Here is an 18,389-nt window from a genome sequence, read left to right as displayed (position 1 = left end):
TCCACACGTCGAAGAATTCTTCCTTGAAAAACAGCTCCATCCCAACCAGGTTTCCTGAATTTCTAGCTTGACACTCAATGTCTTCATCCCTCGAATCATTGTCATTGACGAAAATGCAGCATAAAGCAACTCCCATCCATTGACTATCATTATGAATATTGTGAGGAAGTTGTACCTTGATTGAAGAGTCAACTGCTTGGTGACTAAACCATTCCGGGATTTCACTTCCAGGTACCATAACATCAAACTTTAGTCTTACTTTTTTAAATACCTGCAAAAGAATACTCAGGTTGTTTAGTAACTAACACCATCAATAATCTAGTATCGGATTTTGTGATGCAGACAAGCGATACTAACCAACCTTAAGTGCATTGATGTTCTCAGCCAATTTGTAGCAGTGAATACCACTAATACTTGCCCAATACACTGCATTGCATACTTTTGATGGATATGCAACTGCTTCAAGTGAAGCACAACCTTAAGATATTTAAGCTCGGAAAGTCGAGTAATTGACAAAGGTAAGGTGATGAAATTGTTACCACTAAGACTAACATTTGTCACGCCTAAGATATGCTGTTGCAACAAAATTTCATTTCAAACTTTATAGAATTCTCTTGTTACCTGAGTGTTTCTTTCTACCAACAGTTTCTTCAGTTAGTAGCTCTGCTCGACAAATCTTTAAAATTCTCCAAGGACGAAATTATAGCTTCATGTCTTTCAGGAAACGTAATCAAAATCTCTTCAACAATTTGTTGAATAGGATCCATTTCTTTGGTAGTTGCTGTTGTTAGTCTTTTGATTACTCAGGAAACAGAAAGAAGAACAAGAAAAAGGTTAAAAAGACTAACAACAGCAAAAACCAAAAAAATCGATCCTATCCGACTAGTGCAGCAGCTGAGCAATACCCGGAGGGGCAACTGTTTGTTGCAGCATGTTTTGCAAGCAGAAGCACCTTTGAGAGTTGGCTGGTGGATAGTGGTTGTACAAACCACATGATAAATGATCAAGAATTGGAAACCGTCAGTATCTTCTAGTGAAAGGCAAAAGAATAGTAGCCATGGAAAACCAAAATGGTAAATGGTTTAAAGTTCATTTTTATGTTTTATTTGTGCCTGAGTATTGGACAATTGGTTGAGAAGGGGAAGGTGAGTGAGTTGCCACAACAAGAGAGCGATACAGTGCCCTGGCACAAACGGCTTGAGCATTTCCATCATAGTGATGTGCTCTATATGAAAATGAACCAAATTTTTGTTGGACTTCCTCACTTAGAAGAAGAGCTTCCTGTGTATATAGTCTGCCGATATAGTAAGCAAACAAGACTCCCTTTTCCAAAAGAATCAACTTGGAAGGCAACAAAAAAGCTACTGTTGGTCTATACAGATATTAGTGGACCTCAACAGACACCGTCCTTGAAAGGGAAGGCAAGTACTGATCATCAGCTCACTGCACTATACACTCCGTAGTTGACATCAAGTAAGCACAATTTTTGTTCATGATTAGGAACATTTTGTAAATACTTGAATTACGTGTGAGTTATGTGAGTGTTTTACAGTTCTCCAATAGAGGGGAACCGTTTGAAGGAGTGAGTTCATACTGAGAGAGGTGAGAGTAAAATTGGTCACTTTGTTGACCATTCTTTTATGTAATAATAAAAGAAGAGAAATCACTCTCAAACATCCATACCACCAAGTACTCAAATAATCTTGAAGCTTCTTCACATGTAATCAAATTAACCCTAAACTAAATGGCGAAAAATAATTCGATGTCTAAAACAACACTTGTTTTAACTGTGAATTATAAAGAACCAAACTTCCATAAATTTCATAATCATCCAACAATACAGCATCCAATGAACTGAAAAACACAATAAATAAGAGTTGCATTTGTTTTTTATTAAACCAACATAAAGAAGACATAACACTATATAGATTATACTCTAATCAAATTGTAATCAAGTTGTGTTTCCTGCTTCGACACGAGGCACAGGTGACTTAGCAGAAAACCATAAGCAGTTGCAATTTAGAAACCATGGATTTTGATGTTTTCCTTCTTCACAATGCCAGCCTGGTCGGAAAAACAAAGGCAACGAAGATTAGGATCTCGAACACTAAAACAGATTAGATGTTCATTAGAAAGCACTAACAATTACCTGAACAAGGAAGGTTGACACATTCTTGCGCTGGTCACCTTGCAGTTGAATAACCTAGATATAAAGAGCAACATAACATTCTTAACCACCAGTCACCAATAATGGATATCGATGAGGTTAACAATATCTAGGGGATTATACACATACCTGCCCTAATTCAGGGTCCTGGACGACAGTACCATTGCAGCAAAACTCCTTCTTGAGGTCTTTGAGTATCTTGTTGTAGCTGAATTCTTTCTTCAACCCTTGGACAGTCGTCAAGCTTTTCCTACCGTTGCGTTGCTGAATACGAATGTGCACATACTCCTTTGCACCAGCACCTGAGTCCTCAGCATTTGCATCAGCAAAGGGATCTAGCACAATAATTACATAAAACAAGTTAAACCCAAAAATGATGACAGATAGATAAATAGCATAAGTGAGGAAGTTAGGATCCAAGCATACCAAAGGCAGTAGGAATCTGGACGTCGAGATCAGACATGAAACTTAGTTGATCAAATAGGCTTAACAACCACAAGCTGAGACCTAAACATGTAACACGATACCCACATCAGATTCGGCTTCATATAATTATACCACCAAGAATAAGAATAGTTAATGGCAAATTCTATTATGATTTAAGGCAACCAATACAAAGATTATCAAAATTTTTCCATCAATAGATTGAAAAGAACAAACAAAAGCCTTAGAAACCCCTCAAAAGGAAAATTGAAACTACATGTATATAATCATTATAAAATCAAAACCATAGGCTAATTCGAAAACAAGCATTATTTGTTAGCAAAAAGCCAATAACCCAGACTCGACTTAAGGTGCATCACCACTCCAAAGTAAGATTAAAGTCTAAGGTTCGAATTCCCTATCAATCTTCGACTTCCTCAAAGAAAACAACACAGTTAAATAAATAAATAATACACTCCAAAAAGAAATTAACTTTGAATCCTAAATTTTGTTCCTTTTATTCAAGCAGAAGCTTTTCCTAAACTGAAGTAATTATAAACAATTAGCACGGAAATTAAAAGAAAATTTGACGATATAAACAAAACCCAGAAACAAATGTTTTAGATCAACCGGATGACGATAAAAAGTTCATCTTTAACAAGAAAAATGGGGGAAAAGTTACCTGATCCGAGGTATTTAGGGCTTTCTTGAGAGAATTCAAGAAGATAAATAAGAAGAAAACCCTAAAGATCGGATAAAGCTTTTGGTTTGGGTGGAGATGGTATTAAAAGGAAAGGTTGAGAAATTATTTTATTAAAAAATATTTTGTTAGTTGGGGGCATTTACGCGAATTGAGGCAAAGCGATTACGGTATTGCAATTTGTACTCGCTAGAAAAAGCTTGGTGATGGTTTCATACGGACACGTGGCGATTGATGGGAAAGTGATGAAGGAGAGAGTCGTTGAGTCGGAGATGAACAATTTGTCAACGGAGGTTGAAAAGTGTTTTTCGAAAGACAAGGTTAGTTTAGAAAACGACGGCGCTTTGAGGTCTAAAGAAAGAGCACGTGGGATTATTGTCTTAATTAAATATATTTCTGAATAAGATTAAAACACGTTATAAGTAATTGCATTATTCACAAATTTAAAATTATTTTTTATATTTTATTTTCATAATTTTTTTTACTTTTCCATTTATTTTTATTACATTTTGAAATAAAAACATTTAATTAATAATAACGTAACTAAAAATATAACATTATAATGAATTCTATATATAAACATAAAATACAATAAATTTTTTTTAAATCAAACTGGGATATTATTATTGCAGTAAAACAAAACCAAACAAAGGAAAAAGCCTAACAGAGTCAAAGACCACCGACCCAAAAACCAACACCGAAGCCCAAACATCAAAAAGCCAGAAAAGAAAAATCTAGAAACATATTAAAAAAACAAAATAAATGCCTAAAAAACCCTAGTATATCATTAATGATCTGTCCTCAACTTTCTCTTTTCAATATTTCCTTTTGACTTGTCGGATCCAAAAGCCCGAGAGTATTGTGACCAAATCAAAGTAATGGGACCTCTCAACTCCCATTTCAAACCCTTCTTTAATCAATTTGGTTCTCTTGGTCGTTGAACATATTTAAGAACACAACCCACCAGGTAAATCGTTTCTCTCTTTTTTAGACTCATCGTGGCTAGGTTATAGGCTAACTGATTAGCTGACCTGAGAGCAAAATGAAAAACTAATGATCGAAAACTTTCATTTTCCTTCTAAATGTTTTTGATGTAAGCGTTAATTTTTGGTTTATCCACTAATCTTGTTTTGTATTTGTTAATGATGGATCTAGAATCCCCTTCCATTATTACATCTGTTAAACCCAACTCGATCCCTGTAAGCACGACTTCGAAACAGGCGAGGGCTTCTATATCAAATGTCGTGCCAACTACCGTGTGCAAACGGGACTTAGAGACCAGAACTTCTCCTTTCGCATTTCGTACCACAATCCCTGAAGCCGACTTAAAACCTTGGCAGTTGAATGAGGCATCAAAATTGATTTTAATAATCTGCTCTTCAGGTGATTTCCAGTTCTCTTTCTCACCAACAAAGGTAGTCTTTTTATCTGTGAAACAACCAAGTTCACGAATGTAGTTTTTGGTGAAATTAGCTACTCTTATTCCTGAATGGGTTTTCCCTTCATGCAAGTTCCTATTTTTGTCTAACCAAATTGACCACAAGCTACAACCAAACAAGCGCCATTGGGACTCCCTGCAACTTCCAAATACCCAGGTAAGCCATTCAAAACAATCCGTCTGTTGCCATAGAATTATCCATTCAAAGTTTAAAATTTGCCATATTTCTACTGAAATAGGACATTCACCAAAAACATGCCATGAAGTCTCAATTCCCACCTTATATCAGGGGCAGTTGTTGCTTTGAGTCAATCTTTTGGCATACAAGTTGACCATCGTGGGTATGAAACACTCTCCATATCATTATCTTAATTTTATTAGGCAGTTGTAAATCCCACAATTGTTTGTAGAATTGTTTTGTTGTAATCTGTAAATCATTAAAATTAGGGGTAATGCTCTGAATCTATAATAGTTTATAAGCTTTTCTTACCGAGAACATACCTGAGGGCTCACCGCACCATATAACCATGTCAGCATGCTCATCCCTCACAAATGGAATCTGCAGGATTCTGTCCGTATCATTCATCTCAAAGGTATTGCGAATAATCTCCTCCTTCCATACTTTATTAGCACTATCAATTAAACACGCAACAGTAGATAAGTTTGCATTGTTAATTCGATTATGTAATCTGTAATTTGTTGTCCTGGGCAACTACGCATCCTCGTAGATTAATATGCTTTCCCATATACAAACCCTTCAACCCAGATCGTCGTTAAGGAGATCTTTTGCCGCCAAAATACTTTTTCACATATACGATGGTGTGCACCCTAGCTATGCCTGTAAGAAACTGGTAGAGGGATAGTATTTGGCTTTTAAAACCTGCGCTAATAATGAGTCAGGCTGATCAATAAGACACCATCATTGCTTAGCAAGTAAGGCCACATTAAATTTCGCTAAATTCCTAAAACCCAACCCACTGTTTAGTTTTAATTCGTACATTTTATCCCAGCTACACTAATGAATTCCTTTACGCTCATGCCCTTTTTGTCACCAATACCTAGCAATTATAGCTTCCATTTCTTCATATAAAGCTTTTGGTAAAAGAAAGAAAATCATAGAATAAGTAAGGATCTCTTGCAAAATTGATTTAATAAAGACTTTCTTACCCCCTTGTGACAAGAACCGTAAACTCCATCTATTAATATTTAGTTGAATTCGATCCTTTGAACTTTGAAAGGATATTTTCTTTTTCTTACCTACCAAATTAGGGAGACCAAGATACTTCTCAACATCATTCGAGCTCCTCACCCCCAACAATCCCGTAACAAAATGTCTGTCAGCCTCCAAAGTATTGGTATTAAAAAATACTATAGATTTTTCAAAGTTCACACACTAGCCAGAACACAACTCATATGTATTCAGAATTCCCTTTATCTTTTGAGTTCCCAAGATAGTTGCCTCACCAAATAAAATGCAATCATTCACAAAGAGGAGATGAGAAATCTGTAGGCCTCTCTTGCTTACTTTGGCCCCTTTAATCTCCCTCCTCAATGTCGAACACATAAGGGATGAAAGTCTTCACTGCAAATCAAAAAAGGAGTAGAGCAGATCCCCTTGACAAAGCCCTATGATTAGTTTAAAACGTTCTCCTTTGCCCCATTTAAGATGATCGAATGGAAAATCGAAATAAGACACTTCATAACGAAATCCACCCAAGATTGCACAAAACCCATTCGCTCCATCATTAGCTTTAAGAAATCCCATTCCACCCTATCATATGTTTTGCTTATTTCAAGCTTAAGTGCCATTTGTCCTTTTATTCCAATTCGTTTATTCTTTAATGTATGCATTATTTCACAGGCTACGAGTACATTATCAGTGATTAAACGTCCTAGTACAAAGGCACTCTGTGCACTATCAATGCATGCATCTAGAACATGCTGAAATCTATTAGCCACCACCTTTGCTATCACCTTATAAAGAACATTGTATAGACTAATGGGTCTAAAATTTGTCATTTTCGTAGGATGTGAGGTTTTGGGTATCAACACAATGTTAGTGACATTTACGAGCTCTAAATCTCTACCCTTGTTTAAGATTTCCAAACAGAAAGAAGTTACCTCTGTACCTACAATGTACCAACACTTCTAAAAGAAAATTGCTGGAAAGTTGTCATCACCGGGAGCTTTTGTAAGGCCCATTCCTTTCAATGGTACCCAAATATCTTCAGCAGTGCACTTCATTGTAAGTTGCAAATTTGCTTCCTCAGAAATGCAATGCTCAATTCTTTGCAAGATTGATTCCATATTGCTCACCCATCCAGTTGTAAACAACTCATGAAAAAAGCAATTGGCTATATTGTCCATCTCTTCCACGTCATTGACTTCTTCCCCATCCTTGTTCCACAAGCTTCTTATAGTATTAGATCTATTACGTTGAGTAGCATAATTATGAAAAAAATGTGTTTTTATCCTCCAATTTAAGCCAATTAGCACGCGTTCTTTGCTCCTAATAGACCTCATCTTTATCAATTTCCAAATTGATATGTAACTTTGAGTCAATTATTTCGGTCAAATTTTCATCGTTCCTATCTTCTTCTAACAAACTTTCCAATTTTATGCTTAGATCTTTTTTTAGCCCCACCCTTCTTTTACAAATTTTAATCGCCCATTGAATCAATCCATGTATTAAGCTTTCTATTTTACCCATTACCGTCCCCGAAGATGATCCCTAAATATCATTAACCGACCTCTCAAATGTTTCTTCTAATAGCCACCATGCCTTAAACGGAAAGGGAGCCTTCTTTATCTCCCTATGACCTTACTCTGTATGAATGAGCAAAGGATAATGATCCAAATGTGGGTTGGGTAAGTGTTGAATACAAGTATGTGGGAAAATTGAAAACCATTATGTGTTTGCAACCCCCTTTCTAGCATTTCCCATATGTTTATTTCTAGTAAATTTCCTCTTTCCCATGTGAACCACAACCCAGAGAATCCTATATCCAAGAGTCGACACTCGTCAAGAACTGTTCAAAAAGCCTCCATTCTTTTCTTATCTTTTGGCACCCCTCCCTTCTTTTTAAATGAGTACAATATTTCATTAAAATCCCCACAAACTAGCCAAGGATGAGTTTGAGTCCTTCTCAATTTTTGAAGTAAATTTCAAGAACTACATATTTTAGTTTAGTTAAGATTAGATTGTTTTTTTCTCGACATTAGTTTTGAGGTTTTCTTTTGTTATTGGGTTCTAACCAAGGGTTCTATAGGTAAATTTATCTTTTTCTTTTTATTATTATTATTTAACTAATTTTATTTATTCTCGCTTTTATTTATTCTTGTGTCATGTTTCTCTTGTGTTTTTTTAACTTTTTTTTGCGCTTTTTGCTTTTTTTTAAGAATAAGAGGAGAAAAAAATTGACGAAACCGATGAAAAGTGTTTTGGTATTTTGACTGCTTTGATATGATTTTAGCTTCAAAATAACATCGAATGGCCTCGAATCGATACCAACCGATGCGAATCCTTAATCTAGACACAAGAGAAGCACAAATTAGAAATAAAAACGAGAATAAATAAAATTAGTTAAATAATAATAATAAGAAAAAAAAAGAATAGATTTGCCCTATGGAACCCTTGGTTAACTTGTAACCAAAAACGCCAATGATTGAGCGGCTCCCTATGAAATCCCTAGAAGAAGAACCTCTAGAAACACCGATGAACGGGAAAGAAATTTGAATATTTGTACTCCGACATACCCTCGAAAGTAACAAACTCTAAATTAAATAGCAAGAGAAGAATCACTTTACTCTCAAAAATTTGCCTCACACAAATTTGGAAGAAAATAAATACTCTTTTTTTTATCCCCCTCAATGTATAGAAAGCAAGCCTATTTATAGGCAAAATACAAGAGTAATTGAACCCTAATAAAACTCTTTAAAATTATCTAAGAAAATAATAACCTAACCAATAAAATTACTTAAAACTCATAAGTGATGTGTCCCAACCAATGAGAATTAAGTAAATAATAATAATATACATAAAAGATTAATCCACCAATTTATGGGCTTTCACTATTCCAAGATTGGTCCAGTGAATTGCATTCCCATATTTGTCAACGTCACGAACATGATGAATTAAATTTGTAGCAACAAAGTCTTGGACAAAAGCATTCATCTTTGATTTTAATTGTCGTGCCTTGCTTCGAGTGATTGGACCACTAGGAAAAACAACCCATTGAGTGTCACCTTCTTGGCTCGTATCACAATAGGTGCCCCATAAAACCCCGTGAAGTGACATTCTCTATCAACTTAATTTTCCTTAACCAGAGCATCAATATAATTTTTAGAATAGCTAGTAATTGTAACAAGAACACCTCCATGCCAATGAAAGCCCACCCCGCGAACCTTCTACCTCAACATCAAACCCATCAGTAAATCCACAACTTTTCCTAACCCTCTCCATACGTCTGCTATCAACCTTCGTCTCCATAAAGAATACAATTTGAGGATTATGTTACTTTAGCGTGAATCGAAGCCTTCTTATTGCCCGAGGACTCCCCAATCCACGGCCATTCCAACTTATGGTTTTCATTGAATTCGGTTGGCTTGCTTATGGGCAGCCGTCAGTCCTATTTGAGAAAAAACAACCATTTGTTCTTGAATGATCTTCTGAAACTGGTAATCAAGACCATCGTCATCAAATCTTATGATTATCCTCACTAACAGAAGAGTTCTCAAATTCATCCTTTGTAACTAAAAAACCCTTCTTCTTACTTGTCACGATTTCCATTTGGACATAATCAATCTACATAGTCCTTTCCAATCTCTTTCAGCTCATTTTTTTAGGCTTTTCAATTTTTTCTATTGTTGCTACATCCACCCTATTTACATTCTTATCTTTCCCCCGAGACTGCATAATCCCCAAATTTCATACATGAAAATCAGCATTTTTAGATTCAATTTTTGTAGGACAACATTGACTAGATGCCCTAATTTCCTTAAAATTACGGAACAAATCTGCAGGTCGCAGATCTGTCAAAAAATACACCTTATACAGAATCTCTTTCCCATGATGAATCGCTATCGGCATCTTATTACGAGTGGTGTCTTTTTTATATTTGACCTCCGATGTATCCACCCCTTCATTCTCCCCAATATATAAGCATTACTTAATGAAATTTTTTACTGAAAAACCAAACTGTAGAATCTCTTTACCGACTAAATTAGATTCAACTTTTAGCACCAATGAGTAAGGGAAGTCCTCTTCCAACTTCTCTTCCCCCAGATTTGGGATCTCAATACAATCTTTCACAGCATGACCCACACGACCACAACTAAAGTAAAAATTCGATAGGTTTTCATACTTAAAAAGGAAGCCAAACTTTCTCTTGATTGCCAGATGTAATAAAAATTCCCCTCTATAACGGTTTTTGGACATTGGACATCTAGCTGGACTTTTAATCGACAAACATCATTTTTTATCTCCGATAGCATTACTCCTCCAAAAGTGGAACCTATGGCATGTATCAAATCTTTCTTTTCACACTATGGCGATCAAGGACCAATTTTAAGCCAGAACGGTGAGAAAACCAATTTAATATCTCTCCTTTATGTCGCCTCCTTCTATCTATCAAATATAATCAATTGTCTTCTGAATAGCTACAGTCTCCCATCCATGATCGTCTTCAAGTCATCCTCATCCTCAAACGAGATCTGAAACAGGTTTTGCCTGACCACTTGGATCTCAAATTTTCTCCTAGTCTTCCATATACTCTTCAATTGTGCACGAAAACTATCTGAGTTATATTATTTTCTCATCTACACAGAGCATAATAACGACAAATTACCATTTGGTACAACCAAAGAATTCTTCACCGTTAATTGTACCAGATCTTTTGCTAAGAGGGAGATTTCATCCCCTGCCATACTGGGAAAAAGTCACCACCCTACTCCAACCCAACCATAGCAAGTACTATTTCTCTAGGACACTAAGAGATAGTACTCTTGACCTTTTAGATACACCAATTTTAGGGTTAGACAAAATACAATTATTTTTACATATACAAGACAAGACACGTATTTAGGAGCGAGCGTGCAATCAAATTGAGTGAAAAAATTTAGAATTAATTGAGTTAACAAGTCCTGTTTTATCATCCTAACTCGATTTGAATTTTTTTCGAATCAAATCGAGTAAAATAAAATTCGAATTAAGTCTAATCAAGTAAAATTGTTCGAGCTAAATTAAAAAATTAAACATGTTAAATTAAAATCTTATTGCAATATAATTGATACCATGTTAGAGTTGTGAAACCATACCTATTTGAAAGTTTTTCAAAGCATAATGGTAATAATAAATACCTTAATATGATAAACTAGAATCGTTAATTAATTTAAGTCCCAAAGTTATTATTCTAAAAAGATTTAATTTTTTACTTTTTTATATATCTTTTGAATTTTTAAAATATGATTTTATAATTTTTATAAATATTTTGAATTATTTTGTAATTTTATTGAGAGAGGCCAATTTGCTCATTTTCAAACTTGATAGAGACTAAAAGAGTATTTACACCAATCTGTTATTCGAATTTTAAAATATAACTTGAATTTGAATTACTTATTTGAGTTGACTCGAATAAGTCGAATAACTCGATTTAATTAACTCGAAATTCAAAAAAAAATTAATTTTTTCAAATCGTATCGAGTTCTGCTCACTCCTATACATATCTATATCTGACCTTATTTCAGAGCCAGGCTAGCATGTAATAGCAAAAACATGCTAGAAACAGAGGATAATAGTTCCATTGGCATTCAACATCACATAGGCCAAGAGTAGAACAATACATCAATCAAATCAACATGGGGATACTTATAGCAAAACAAGTTCATCAGTGGGTAGGATTTTCAGCTATTAAACGTAGAGGCTAGATTCCCAGAAAACTAGGAACCTGCAACTTAAAAACCATGGATTTTGATGTTGTCCTTCACAATACCAGCCTGTTCATAAAGAAGAACATACAAAATTAAGAACTTGTACAACCTGACCGAGACCAGAGAGCGAGTGTCAACACATGTATGTTCAATAGAATCATATTCGCACAGCATATCTACATTTATGTCGGACGCATATACCAGCTTTAAGAATATATATAAGAAAACCAAATGATAATGACAATAACCTGAACAAGAAAAGTGGAGACGTTATTCCTTTGATCACCTTGAAGTTGAATAACCTACACATAAACCGAGTACATAATAAACTTAAAAATGAAGAACAAAGACAGTGGTGGCGAAGGTGACTTTATTAGGAGGTTAGACGTGCACCTGCCCTAACTCAGGGTCCTGGACAACAGTGCCATTGCAACAGAACTCCTTGAGGTCCTTGAGAATTTTGTTATAGCTAAATTCTTTCTTCAACCCTTGGACAGTAGTCAAGCTTTTCCTACCATTCCGTTGTTGGATACGAATGTGCACGTACTCCTTGGTACCAGCACCAGAGTCCTCAGCATTTGCATCAGCAAACGGATCTAGCGTAAAACCGCAAAGCATATGAGTTCATTTTCCATGGGTGATCCAATTTAATCGATAAGAAAGGTGCAATGCTTACCAAAGGCAGTAGGAATTTGGATGTCAAGATCAGACATGAAACTTAGCTGACGGAAAGGTCGAACGAGTTCAACGCACTGAAAACCTACATTGCAAGGTCAAATCTTGATCAGATATTTCGTATACTAGATCAATTCAGTTCGGAACTTCCTACCTTTCAAGCAAAATCATTTTCTGCAAACACTAACCGGTCACCCTGGGGGTAACATAGCAAATAAATTTCATCAAAAACACAAATTTAGTATTCTTGGTAAAAAAAAAAAGATGAGAAAGCACCATAAAACCATACATAGATTTCAGCAGTTACAAGCATAAGCCACGAACTCATATCGGAATTTTAGCAAAAGGGAAACTCGTTATACTGATCTGATCTAAGGAGGGGGCACACGTGATTTGGTCCTAAAAAGAATTCGAGCATAAGCCCTAAATTATATCAAAATAAAAACAATTGTTTTGGGAGAAAATCATAAAGAAGCGGTTAATACGTACCTGATCTGAATATTAGGGTTTCGAATAACTAAGAATCTGATTATGAAATTTAGAAATCCTAAAGGTGATGATCGAAGTCTGAGCTGATTCTCTTTTTCTCTACCTGAGTTCTGACTTTTGGGTTTTGGGGGGGGGGAGAGAGAAAATGATTTATCTGTCAAGTTTTTCTGGATTAGGCCAGGTTCAGTAAGTGAGTCGGCAATGTGGGGGGTATCTTAACCGATGATCAGTTTGATCCACACATGTACGATGATTAAGGCGAGTTTGATTGTTTGTGTAGAGAATGAGTTAGTTTGGAAGTGAGAGAGAGGGTAGAATTGTCCGTACAAAGATAGATTAGACTACAAAAACAACACCGTCTTAGTTTTTCTCTGAAATGGCACGTGCCTTTTTCTAACTCCTATGATGCCTTCCAAAATCTAAAATCGTTGGTTTTTCATTTACGTTATTTTGTTTGAATTTTAAATATTTAAATTCGATTTTTTATTATATGTAAGTTTTATTTATATTTATCTCGATTTAAATTTCATTATATATGATTCTTATTCAGAGTTTTTCGATCTAAATAAATCACTTTTCAAATAAAATAATACAATAATTATTAAATTTATTTCTAATCTCTATTATTTAAATATAAGATTATGCCATGATATTTTAAATTTGATAAAGTTTGCATCATTTTAAATGATCATTAATTAATTTAAACAATTAATACTATTAATTATTTTTAATTCGATAATTTTTTAAAATATTCATTCAACTCGTTATGTTAAAATTAATTTTAAATATAAATTTTTTTAAAAATCATGTCAATTTTTAAACCAAAATAATTAGTAATATTAACTATTTGATCTAACTAAGATTAAAATAAAATAAAGGATGAATTTATTTCAAAATTAAAGTATAATAATTAACTCTCAATTTTGATTAAATATTAAAATCATAATTAAATTTATATTTTTTTATTCCAGGTTTAAAACTACCCATGAGCCTTAAATAATAACATAACACTTCAACACTCAAAGCTCCTCTAACATTAAAAACAATACCAGTTAATACTCAATAACCGCCAACCATTTAGTAGAGAACCAACAAAAATCAATAAAAAATCAAAATTAAAATAAACCAATTTTTAACAACAAAATTAAGATTTTCTAAATTATATATTTAAGTTTTCTTTATGATTGAACAGAGAACATAGTCAAATCCTATTCAAAATTTCAAATATCAAATATCGTTAGTTTTGTTGATTTCCATTTTTTTACCCAAAAGTTGCAAATAAACAGTAAAAGAAATGAGAAGATATAAAAACTTAAAATATCATATAACCATTCACTGGAAAAGATGTCAGAAAACTCATTCATATCAAAACCTTGGAAGATAAAATCAATCATATAGCAAACATAACATTAACAAAAAAATGTTAGATATTAAGATCATAATAAGTAAAAGATTAACTCTTTCAAGTAGCTCATAATTTTCTTTAACAACAACATGATGGGTCTGCAAACTACATCCAATAAAAAGTTCAAGTTGAAAAATTCGGTTCTAGAATTTCCAGGCATAAACGATTCAACCATGCAGCTGTATAAAACATTGCAAATATTACAATAAAAAAAATTAGAAGATTATGGCTCAACAACAGTCACCTGTTGCCATTCCCCATCTACAGCTTCTTTCCACAACGTCACATTGTTGTTCCCATCAGCCACAGCCAATATGTTTCCAGTCAATGACCACGACACCCTCCACACAGGGGTACCGAAATCATGCAATACTTTACCTTCCCACTGATCCCCTTCCTTGGCCACTGTCCATATAATTACTTTCCCATCCTGGGAAGCGCTTGCAATGGTCGATTTTGGTAGCCCCAAATTGGGTGCCCAAGCAACATCCCGTACCCAATCAGTATGCATTTGGAGAGCCGGAAAGCAGTCCATCTTCCAGATTCCATTGTAGAGTTTCCACACCTTTACAGTGTTATCACACCCACCAGAACAAAGTTTCTGAACAGGGTCCAGCAAACCCGAACCAACAAGAGCACCGGGTGCTGTTGATGGAGCCCATGAAACAGATGTTACCCCCACTGGGTGAGCCTGATCAATCCTTGATACATCCCAGCCCCCGTCTGCCCTTGCTGTGAAAACTGATATATTTCCATCAGAAGAACCACATGCCAAACAAAGTCCCAGTTCATGAGGAGCCCAAGCAATTGAATTAACAGATGACTTATGGTCATCAAATACATGAGCCTGAGCCCATTCATTCTGATTGCCTTCCTTCCAAATAATCACACGTCCATCATAACAACAAGAAGCAAGTAAAGAGCCAAACTTTGGATGAGCCCAAGCCACCTGCCATACTGGTCCCTGGTGACCTGTCAGAGTCGCTAAATGCTGATGTGTGTTGTTGCTCACCCCAACTATCTTAATTGTGCTGTCTGATGAGGCGGTAGCAATACGCTTACCATAAAAATCCATGGCCACATCATGGACCGTGTCCTGGTGGCCAGTTTCAATCTTCTGCGATGGCATTTCTCCTTTATCTGTGAGTTATTCAGTTTCAGTATAAAAAATAGGAGCTGGAATTTTGAATTAAAAAATAATTCCATAAAAGAAAAAAGAGCTTTTTAAGGACTGCAAGACATATAAATCACACAAAAAATTAAGAACTAAGTCATCTAAGGAAAAAATCTAAGAAACCACAACACGAAAAAGGCAATGAGGCATAAAGAAGAACAAAATCAAAGGAACTACAACACCAAAGGCAAACATTAATAATCATATGACTTCAGTAAAGTCTATGTTTCATTAAGACTTATCTTTCTTATCGGCCTTGGTTTCATTTGATGCCTTAGGTTTGTGACTATGTCTTGACTAATAGGGAGAAAAGGAGGCAGTGACAACTGATAAAGCTCCACCAGCAATCGGATCATATTCTCGGGCCATCAAGGCCAAAAATCTTCTATTCTCTCCGGTGTTCTTTCTCTTATTTCCAAAGGTTTGTGAAATTGAAATTTCTTGACATGCCAAGGTTTTAGGCCTGAATTTTCATTATATGCCCGATGTATTAAATATTAACTATCACCATTCTATTCTATTCCCAGGATATGAAATTCATCTCATCACTATAAAGGATCAGACCAACAGATCTAATAATTTGAAAACCAATTATGATGTAATGAGGCATCTCAGCTTTCCTACTTTGGATCTCAATACACGATGGTTATTGACAGTTTCGAAGCAAATCTACAGGTACTCCACAATATAGGATATCAATGGAAAATGTGAGTACAAATAGCATGAAATCAGGCTGCGATCTTACCAGTAATCGGCAGAAGGAACAACAGCAGCGTCGATCGGATCGAAACTGGTTGAGGTTACAACAAAAAAGAATCATAGTTAGATCTAATAGAACCGAAATATAGAAATTAAAAAAAAAATAACAAAAGAAAAGAAATTAGAGAAAATTCACCTTGAAAGTAGGGATTTTCGGAGAGGGCTTTGATGGATCAAGTAATCTGAAGATATCGATTTTGGGGATGGAAATAGTTAGGGCCTAGGGCTCGAATCGGTACGGTAACCTTGTTTTATAAGGTCAAGCAAGACGTTAAATGACGAGAAAGGGCTTGAGGAGAAAAGGTAAATTTTAATAAAAGGTCCTTATACTATGAACTTTTGGTGAATTTAATGTTCTTATTATAATTTGATATCTTTTAGTCTTTACTTTTTAAAATCAGGTCATGTTTTTTCGGTTAATTTCATGATGTGATTTATTTTTTCAATATATGATAATATAATATTTATACCTTGATAAAAATATGACAACATTTTTCAAGATATGTAGAAAAGTGCTGTGGTGTATATGACACCTCAATGTATATTTTAAGAAATTTAAGAAAAGTCATGCCAAATTATTTGCAATATTGTAAATATTGGATCGTTGATCGAATAGGTCAAATCATCAATTTCAATTCACTCGACTTAACCGTCAATTAAATAATAATAAATAAAAAATAAACCGATTCACCATTATTTTTTCCCGGTTTTAATTTTTTAATGATTCACAATAACTTGTTTTATTTTCAATCGTGGTGAAACCAAAAATCTTTTTAGAGGGTTGGAATTAATTTTTATATTTTATAATATTAAAATGTAATTTCACCATTTTACTAGCCTATATCTTTATAATTTCTTAGAGGATTAAATCAAAATTTTATCATTTTTGGGCAAAGTACAATTTTACCAAGATTAATTTAAAATTTTATAAATTATAAATTATTTAAAAGGGAAATTTTTTCATTTTAGGGGGTTGGAACACCTGCCACCCCTAGCTCTGCTTTTATATCCAATATTACAGAACCGGTCAGATCATCAATTCTTGATTCAACTAACTCAACCAATTGTTCCAATTTAGTTTAATATAATTGACTATTTGAAAAAATTAACAAAAAGAATTATGTTAATACTAAAAGTATGCATCTCAAAAATAAAAATATTAAATTATAGTAAAAAGATTGTATCTGCCAGGCCATTAAAAAAAGAGTTAAATATAAATTTGGTATTTGAACTTGTCCACTTCTTTCAGATTGGTACTTAAGGTTTTTTTTTGTCCCAAATTGGTACCCAAAATTTTTTTTGTCAACTAAGTTGGTACTTTTTTTTAACATCGTTAAGTGTAGGGTAGGTGGCAATACTAGACAACGACACATGTTATTAGTGACATCATGATGATGCCATCATCTAAAAGTTAAATTAAAAATTATTAATAATTTTAAAAATATATACAAAAATAATAAACATATATTGCCCCGCTTCTTTTCTTTAATTTCCCCCATTTCTCCTCATCTTCTTATTTTCTCCTTCCTCCTCCTCTAAACCCTAGCCAGCACCTAGCCTATGCCACCATTATTGGCCACTTTTTTGGCCCGAAAGTGGCACCTAATTGTTGCTCTTCATTCCCTCTTTTGAATGCTCTGATTAGATTTCTTGGAAAATTTCCTAAAAGCCACAAAAATGCCTTCAACTTTTGAACTTCTCTAATGTTGATCTAAATATCTGACTGCGAATGGATTGGTTGTTACAGTCATGGTGGTCGGTATTTGGCCCTTTGTCGAATCATTTTCTGCAGCCATGGGGTTTGAGGCCCTTAGTGTAATAATATAATTTTCAATGGTGTCGGAAACAATGGTTTCGGGACCATAGTTATGATGAGTGAGTTTGTAAATCTTATTAATTATTATTTACAATTTAAATATGGTGTCGTTGTGAATTGTGATTTGGTCAATTTAATTAATTGGTCGTTAGTCAAGGTACAAGTGGTTCGTAGTAAAAGTCAATAATTTTAGAAAATAAGGTATTGGGACCTTATTTTTGAAAATAAAGCTCGTAAATATTTCCATGGAATATTTATGGAGCTATATTATAAGTGAATTGAAGTTTGGTCCGAAAATTTTAGTGATTGGATAGTTAATTTAAGTATAAGGACTAAATCGTAAAAATTGTAAAAGTTAATTGGTATTAGTTTTTATTTGTTAAAAGGCTAAATTAATCAATTTTTGAGGGTTTAAG

General features: G+C 34.3%; 4 protein-coding genes across 9 annotated transcripts; 1 reads left to right on the top strand and 3 right to left on the bottom strand.

Moving 5' to 3' along the window:
- Positions 1-1,778: 1,778 nt before the first annotated feature.
- On the bottom strand, positions 1,779-3,439 carry LOC105761202 (protein translation factor SUI1 homolog 2). The gene is made up of 5 exons (XM_012578949.2): positions 3,273-3,439; positions 2,594-2,674; positions 2,297-2,502; positions 2,150-2,203; positions 1,779-2,064 (listed from the first exon to the last, which is right to left on the bottom strand). Exons 2-5 carry the CDS (start codon positions 2,628-2,630, stop codon positions 2,020-2,022), a joined length of 342 nt encoding a protein of 113 aa, XP_012434403.1. The 5' UTR covers positions 2,631-2,674; positions 3,273-3,439; the 3' UTR covers positions 1,779-2,019.
- A 657-nt stretch (positions 3,440-4,096) lies between these two features.
- On the top strand, positions 4,097-5,226 carry LOC105761200 (uncharacterized). 3 transcript variants are annotated; one of them, XR_008191054.1, is made up of 4 exons: positions 4,097-4,257; positions 4,446-4,673; positions 4,802-4,885; positions 4,968-5,226. XR_008191054.1 is itself a non-coding variant. In XM_012578947.2 (3 exons), exons 1-3 carry the CDS (start codon positions 4,433-4,435, stop codon positions 5,058-5,060), a joined length of 450 nt encoding a protein of 149 aa, XP_012434401.1. In that variant the 5' UTR covers positions 4,271-4,432; the 3' UTR covers positions 5,061-5,226. The 3 variants fall into 3 exon arrangements, 1 of the variants encoding a protein (XP_012434401.1); XR_001123648.2 differs by having other exon boundaries at positions 4,099-4,257; positions 4,446-4,885; XM_012578947.2 differs by lacking the exon at positions 4,097-4,257 and having other exon boundaries at positions 4,271-4,705.
- A 6,286-nt stretch (positions 5,227-11,512) lies between these two features.
- On the bottom strand, positions 11,513-13,225 carry LOC105761203 (protein translation factor SUI1 homolog 2). 4 transcript variants are annotated; one of them, XM_052624032.1, is made up of 7 exons: positions 12,820-13,225; positions 12,620-12,729; positions 12,485-12,526; positions 12,332-12,415; positions 12,049-12,251; positions 11,904-11,957; positions 11,513-11,721 (listed from the first exon to the last, which is right to left on the bottom strand). In XM_052624032.1, exons 4-7 carry the CDS (start codon positions 12,366-12,368, stop codon positions 11,680-11,682), a joined length of 336 nt encoding a protein of 111 aa, XP_052479992.1. In that variant the 5' UTR covers positions 12,369-12,415; positions 12,485-12,526; positions 12,620-12,729; positions 12,820-13,225; the 3' UTR covers positions 11,513-11,679. The 4 variants fall into 4 exon arrangements, with proteins under 4 accessions (XP_052479992.1, XP_052479994.1, XP_052479993.1 ...); XM_052624034.1 differs by lacking the exon at positions 12,485-12,526; XM_052624033.1 differs by having other exon boundaries at positions 12,332-12,526; positions 12,820-13,224.
- A 1,036-nt stretch (positions 13,226-14,261) lies between these two features.
- LOC105761199 (protein transport protein SEC13 homolog B) lies at positions 14,262-16,437 on the bottom strand. The gene is made up of 3 exons (XM_012578946.2): positions 16,294-16,437; positions 16,144-16,188; positions 14,262-15,364 (listed from the first exon to the last, which is right to left on the bottom strand). Exon 3 carries the CDS (start codon positions 15,351-15,353, stop codon positions 14,448-14,450), a length of 906 nt encoding a protein of 301 aa, XP_012434400.1. The 5' UTR covers positions 15,354-15,364; positions 16,144-16,188; positions 16,294-16,437; the 3' UTR covers positions 14,262-14,447.
- Positions 16,438-18,389: the final 1,952 nt, after the last annotated feature.

The sequence above is a fragment of the Gossypium raimondii genome, chromosome 11, assembly GCF_025698545.1.
Source record: "Gossypium raimondii isolate GPD5lz chromosome 11, ASM2569854v1, whole genome shotgun sequence".
NCBI classification, from domain to species: Eukaryota; Viridiplantae; Streptophyta; class Magnoliopsida; order Malvales; family Malvaceae; genus Gossypium; species Gossypium raimondii.
The sequence above is the reverse complement of the archived record's forward strand: the minus strand, read 5'-3'. Positions and strand labels throughout refer to the sequence as shown.

What these genes read in the sequence shown, in the direction of transcription:
- LOC105761199 (XM_012578946.2), bottom strand. Translation starts at nt 15,353, where the DNA reads ATGCCATCGCAGAAGATTGAAACTGGCCACCAGGACACGGTCCATGAT.
- LOC105761200 (XM_012578947.2), top strand. Translation starts at nt 4,433, where the DNA reads ATGATGGATCTAGAATCCCCTTCCATTATTACATCTGTTAAACCCAAC. An exon ending in TCTCTTTCTCACCAACAAAG is followed by an intron (nt 4,706 to 4,801) that starts GTAGTCTTTTTA and finishes CCTTCATGCAAG; the next exon opens with TTCCTATTTTTGTCTAACCA. An exon ending in TGCAACTTCCAAATACCCAG is followed by an intron (nt 4,886 to 4,967) that starts GTAAGCCATTCA and finishes CTACTGAAATAG; the next exon opens with GACATTCACCAAAAACATGC.
- LOC105761203 (XM_052624032.1), bottom strand. Translation starts at nt 12,368, where the DNA reads ATGTCTGATCTTGACATCCAAATTCCTACTGCCTTTG. An exon ending in CCAAATTCCTACTGCCTTTG is followed by an intron (nt 12,252 to 12,331) that starts GTAAGCATTGCA and finishes GTTTTACGCTAG; the next exon opens with ATCCGTTTGCTGATGCAAAT. An exon ending in TCTCCACTTTTCTTGTTCAG is followed by an intron (nt 11,722 to 11,903) that starts GTTATTGTCATT and finishes CTTTATGAACAG; the next exon opens with GCTGGTATTGTGAAGGACAA.
- LOC105761202 (XM_012578949.2), bottom strand. Translation starts at nt 2,630, where the DNA reads ATGTCTGATCTCGACGTCCAGATTCCTACTGCCTTTG. An exon ending in CCAGATTCCTACTGCCTTTG is followed by an intron (nt 2,503 to 2,593) that starts GTATGCTTGGAT and finishes TTATTGTGCTAG; the next exon opens with ATCCCTTTGCTGATGCAAAT. An exon ending in TGTCAACCTTCCTTGTTCAG is followed by an intron (nt 2,065 to 2,149) that starts GTAATTGTTAGT and finishes TTTTCCGACCAG; the next exon opens with GCTGGCATTGTGAAGAAGGA.